We start from the raw sequence: 5,731 nt of genomic DNA, 5'->3' as shown, positions 1-5,731 counted from the left end.
CAAGCGGAAGTTTACGTAGGCGTCCATGACAACCCCCTTTTCACAGACTTTTAAATAAATATCTGTTGAGTATGGAGTTAAACTCCGTTGATTGTAAAGATATTGACTTTCAACTCCGTCCACCCAATACTTTAATAGATAAGAAATGACTCCATTTTGTATAAATTTTAACATCCGGTGATGCAAATACATTCGAGGGATTTTTCCGAGCTTGGCGAAAAGGCCTGGGAATTTGCGATTGCTCCTAAGAGCCCTTCTACAGTTATACATTTGTACATTCAGAAATGATTTTTTTTTTAAATTCATGCATCTATTATTTAAGGTCTTAAAAATAATCCGTGAGTAATTTTAAAATTGGACACAATGTGTCAATCAACATTATATCGCTTTTGATATACATGTATTTGATTTATTTTCAAATTCTGTCTGGCCTTGTTTGTTATGACAATACCCCCCCCCCCCTTACCTTATTTCTTGGAGAATTGGTACTAATGTAACATTAACATGTATTAAAGTGCACAGTGAGGTTTATATGTATAGACTTTTCAACGGACGATACCAAAATAAATATACATTACAAATTAACGAGCATTAATATTATTGTTCTGTTTGCTTACAATGCCGAGTTTTTCGCCATTTGTAAAAGAGGTTAATGGAATTGCCTTTATCAGATTTGTTGGTCAGCATCTGGGTCACAGAACCATGTATCTACATGTAGGTCTGTTTTGAGGGTGTCTGCAAGGAAGTTGTCGGTTTATTGAGCCTTGGTTGCATTCCAAAAACGATATCGTCTTCTTAATTATATAATTTCTGTTAACGAAGATCGGGACGCACAAGTCGTTTCCAAGAAAATGTTTTGCATTTTGTATTGTCTTTTCTTCTGGTGCTTGTCGATTTAGTACTGCTGATTTGAAATGCTCTTCCTCTCTTTGCATTTCTTCCTCCAGGGTATTGGGAGTATTTCTCTCTTTATCTTTCGTTGGCTGACTCCCTTTCTGATGTTTTCTAATGAGAAGTCGGAAGTTCTAGTACGGAACTTTAATGTTCATATTAAAAGTAAATATTGATGCAAATTAAGAATGCACCATCAATTATTTAAATTCTTGTAAGAGACACATATAACCGTGGCCATGGCATGTAATTACCAAAAAAAAAACTACTTCGGAAAGGATGGAAACAAGATCTACTTCATCATTTAAACGACATGTAGTATCTACAAATGAAATAAATATATGGGTATTTTAAAAATAATTAGAGCTGAATAATTGTGACCACATTCGTTTAATTCCATAAAACGGAGAGAAAAATCACTAAACTGTAGCTAATCTGCATTAAGTTCTTTTTTAAAATGACTAAAAGCGTCCTTGAGGATCGATTTCTAAACATTTCATTCAAACGGATTCAATGAAAACATTCCACTCTAAGTAAGACTTTTACCTCAGTTGTACGCTTGCCTATTTGTTGTGATAATATGATAATACGTTATTATCATTTTCGCCCTGAACTACAGAACGCACATCATAGTGTGAAAAATGAATCGTTGTAATAGACATAAATAAGGCTTCCAGCAGTAGATCGCTTCAGTGTGTACGGAGTCTCTCCTCAGTGACTGAGCACGTTGCTTAGGGAGTAGGAGAAACCGATCGTCATTTATCACCAATCCAGGCTAATTCAGTGATAATAGGCACATAAGGTCAAACTCTGGTGTGCAATGAATGGGATATAATTCGAATAGTGTGCCCAGGTAATAATTTCATTTGTTTTGGATTTTTGAAAAAAAAAATGCTTGTTCAGTTTTTTTCTTTCTCATATGAATATTATTTGTTCGGTATATGAAGAATAACTTAAACTTAAAAATATTAATCTTGCATATATCTCAATTAATGGAATTTTCAGTTTCATTTGAAGTGACACTTTTTTAAAATGATTTTTTGGAATGAACAAAATATGATTTCAAGTACATGCAAAAAAGCAGCATTATTAAAAAAGTTTTAATTTTTCTACCTTTAGACAACTTTCTTTTATTATTTATTGCACAATCTTATTGTTACATGTAACTCTACAAAACGTTTATTTGGGGTTTTCTACTTAAAAGTGCTTCAATAAAGAATCAATTATAATTAAGATAAGGGTTTTAATCAATTAAAAAAAATGAAATTTATACTTTCTTAAATATAACATCTTTTTAACTCGCTGTAAATACTGGGTAAATTCCTTTTCATCACAGTATGAATTCAGCTTTTCTTTCCATCCTCTGCGTTGGAAAAAGACTTGAGAATTCTATACCTTATATGTCTTTTTTTTTGTAATTAATTTTCTGTTCTCACGGAGAGAATAAACACTTTAATATGTCAAATGGCAACATTTTATTATTCGATTTAAAATGATTAATCAAAAGTTGTTTTCAAATTATTTTCGTTCACGTCCTTTTTATTTGATAAGCGATCTGTGAAGTAATTATTCAGCTTTTAGCATAAAATTCAACAAAAATGATAAGCACCCTTGATCAAAGGTTACAATCCATCACCAGACGTCATTATTGAATTAACTACAGTAATCAACATTTATATCTTTTTTTAAAAGTAGAAAACATTTTTTTCTTCTTATACCAATGTATAAAATACATTCACAATGAAAAAAGGAATAAAACGGATATCAACCTATCCGATATAAACACTGTGTTTCCGTTATTTTATATATATGCGCACGAACTCAACATAAACAAACATGTACTTACGGACCTAATTGTCTTTTCAGGACAGATGTACTTTCTGATTGTGATTCAAATTTAAAACGAGGAGAAACAAACATCATAGAGGAACTTTTTCTGGATCAAATTATTAAAGTCAACAACAGTGTAACTCTTCAACATGTAAACTTAGTTTTGCAACTCCTCTAATGAAAGCTGTTCACCACTCATTATAATGAATTCTTTCGTGTAATCCGAATAGTAAACATTCCATAAAGAGAAAAACTAATAACAAAATAGACAAATATGGAGGGGTTTTGTGGGGTTAATTAATCTGTCATCGATGTAGCGAAAAGGTGGAGAAATAATAAACTTCAAAGAAAGGATTTCGCTTTGCCATATCAAAATGAATGATTCTATCGATAACACTACGACTGTAATGGACGATCTGTGTCCTCATACCGGTGTAATTTCGTGGTACTCTTGTGTCTTTGAGCTATATGCACCAACTGCTTTATTTGTGGACAAATATATAAGTCCTGTTCTCTATTTCATTGGGCTCTTTGGGAATATTCTGACGATCAAGATTTGGAGCAGACGTATTCGAAAAACCAATACATCGGCATTGTATCTGACAGTTCTTGCATTGTCTGACCTTTTCATGTTATGCCTGCATTCCGTGATGGAACTTCAGTTTACATGGGGCGTGAGTACCCTGAACAAACCTACATGGTGCCCCGTTTTCTTCGTCTTTTATATGTTTGCTCAATACATGAGCCCCCTTCTTATTATGGGATTCACTCTTGAAAGGTTCATATCTATTGCCATTCCATTCAAAGGTGAGCGCTTTTCAAGAAGAAATCGTGGTGCATTAGAAATTATTGTGATAATTCTAGTTTCCATCTTATTGGCAGTACCTCAAATATTTGGATGGACCGTACTTCCAGATGGCGAATGTCAAGGAACTGGATCAAACTTTTTCGAAACCTGGATTTGGGTTAGTGATATTCTAGTGTTTTGCGTATTTCCAGTTGTCTCGTTGGTGTTGAATATTCTAGTGATAAACGCGGTTTCTCGTTCAATAAAACTTAGAAGGGATACCGCCCCGACCTACGAAATGAATGGATTCAGTAGCAAACTTTTGAAAACAAAATCGAAAGACAACAATCGGGTTCGTTTACGCATCTCCACGGTGACACTCCTGTGTGTCTCTTTCTACAGAATTTTCACCGTTATCCCAGTTGCTATAATATTTGCTTTACAGTACAGAATTCCACCTGGAGATCAGACTTTATCTGTGAGTGAAATAGGAACAGACTCAACATGGAGAGCATTCTTTGACTATTTCACCGCGAAAAAGATAATTGATGAGATCGGACTTTCGCAATACTCCTGTAACGTTTTCCTCTATTACATGACGGCAAATTACTTCCGGAACGAAGTGTGCAGACTCTTTCAGTCATTAACAGAATGCAGAGTAAGAAATTCCGATGCGAGAGGACGCAAAAGTGGCACTGAGATTTCGACAAAAGGGACTGTTGTTAGTTTGCGGAAGTCATTTTATGATTAGAGGCTGAAATGTGAATTTAATGATTTCTTTGAAAGGATCTGACCGTAGCTTAAATGAGGCAGTGAAGTATAAGTATGTGATAAAGCATTCCGATTTCCAATTTTTTTTAGATTTCTTATGACTTTTCTCCAAATCGTCATATCATAATCATAAATGCATACATCTATATGCTTTGAGCAGAACTGGTCTGTTTTAATGTTTTGTGACATTAAATTTGATTTTGTCGCGCTTAGAATTTGGATTAAATTCAAATGTTTATCAAATATATTAGTTTTTTTATTGCTCTTATTAGTTTCCTAATAAATGTGTATTTTAAAACTGAGGTGCAAGTGTTTGTGCAGCATACACGTACTTAGTTTGTAGCTTTGGACTATATCTAAAGTACTGTTTTGCAATTACAAGGCAAATTTTATTGTTTCATAACAAGACCTTAACGTTCCCTTTCCTCGTTGTAACTCCTTAATTTTGAAATTTAAAACAACCTTACAAAGGTAAAGCATTTTGTTTATATCAAACAAACCTTTACTATTTATTATTTGGTATTTAAAGAAAAAGCAATTCCTATAAATACCGGTATATTAAGTATTTTCTTTACTTCGGTCAACTACGCATGCTTGACTTTAATTCTTCAAAGCATTGAATGCCACACAGCTCGTCTCGTTTATTGGTGTGGTAGGGCGAGAAGATTAATATCTATTTAGTTTTTGAATATTCAGAGAGTCAGTGTATTATATAGCATCTTATGCTCTAATTAAAACAATCCGATATGCATAGACGCTGGGTTTGAGGGATAATTATGCCGATTGCCTCATGCGGAACTCAGAATCATATATCATGAGACAGGTAAGGCAGAAATAATTAGTGTATGGGAATTATTTCAACCCACGGCGTCTGCTTTTTGTGGAAATGCTTGAATCCGAAGATGGATTGAGAGATTTAGTTTGCGTCAGTCTTTGCTTGACCCATTTTGAATGACATCTGCATAATATATATTGGTATATCATCATAGATGTCGGTATGACGTACTTTAAGGCTAATATCAGGGAGAATTGAGGTCTGGAGAACTATTATTGTACAAACTTGCAATTTTTTTTAAACATGCTTGTTAATTTCTTGTAAATATTAAGATATCAAATACATAAATATAGACCAAGGTCTGTTATTAGTTTGATCTTTTTGTCATCAGAAGAAAGATATAATTATGCAGCTTATATAGTAATACCTTCTTCCAGGTCAATACATTTATTGTATTGCATTTTGTAATTGTAAACTACAGACTTTAAATAACCTGTATACGCACAGGTTGAAGAGAATGTGAATAAAATAGCTGAGTGAAATTGAAGCCATGGAAGTACATTTAGGCACTGTAATGATATGAAGTTCTGTTGTAATATTTTTTTTTATTTGGAGGAGGAAATTTAATATTTATTTATTATATACTACAATTATATAGATACAGTACTAGCACAGTT

The 5,731-nt window shown here is 33.3% G+C and overlaps 1 protein-coding gene across 1 annotated transcript; it reads left to right on the top strand.

Moving 5' to 3' along the window:
- The first annotated feature begins 1,583 nt into the window (after positions 1–1,583).
- On the top strand, positions 1,584–4,581 carry LOC133200871 (rhodopsin, GQ-coupled-like). The gene is made up of 2 exons (XM_061336689.1): positions 1,584–1,744; positions 2,758–4,581. Exon 2 carries the CDS (start codon positions 3,096–3,098, stop codon positions 4,257–4,259), a length of 1,164 nt encoding a protein of 387 aa, XP_061192673.1. The 5' UTR covers positions 1,584–1,744; positions 2,758–3,095; the 3' UTR covers positions 4,260–4,581.
- The last annotated feature ends 1,150 nt before the right edge of the window (positions 4,582–5,731 follow it).

Source organism: Saccostrea echinata, unplaced genomic scaffold (genome assembly GCF_033153115.1).
Source record: "Saccostrea echinata isolate AGI-Se365-2 ecotype Australia unplaced genomic scaffold, CSIRO_AGI_Sech_v1 ptg000002l, whole genome shotgun sequence".
NCBI classification, from domain to species: Eukaryota; Metazoa; Mollusca; class Bivalvia; order Ostreida; family Ostreidae; genus Saccostrea; species Saccostrea echinata.
The sequence above is the reverse complement of the archived record's forward strand: the minus strand, read 5'-3'. Positions and strand labels throughout refer to the sequence as shown.

Coding starts and splice junctions, on each gene's coding strand:
- LOC133200871 (XM_061336689.1), top strand. CDS start 3,096: ATGAATGATTCTATCGATAACACTACGACTGTAATGGACGATCTGTGT.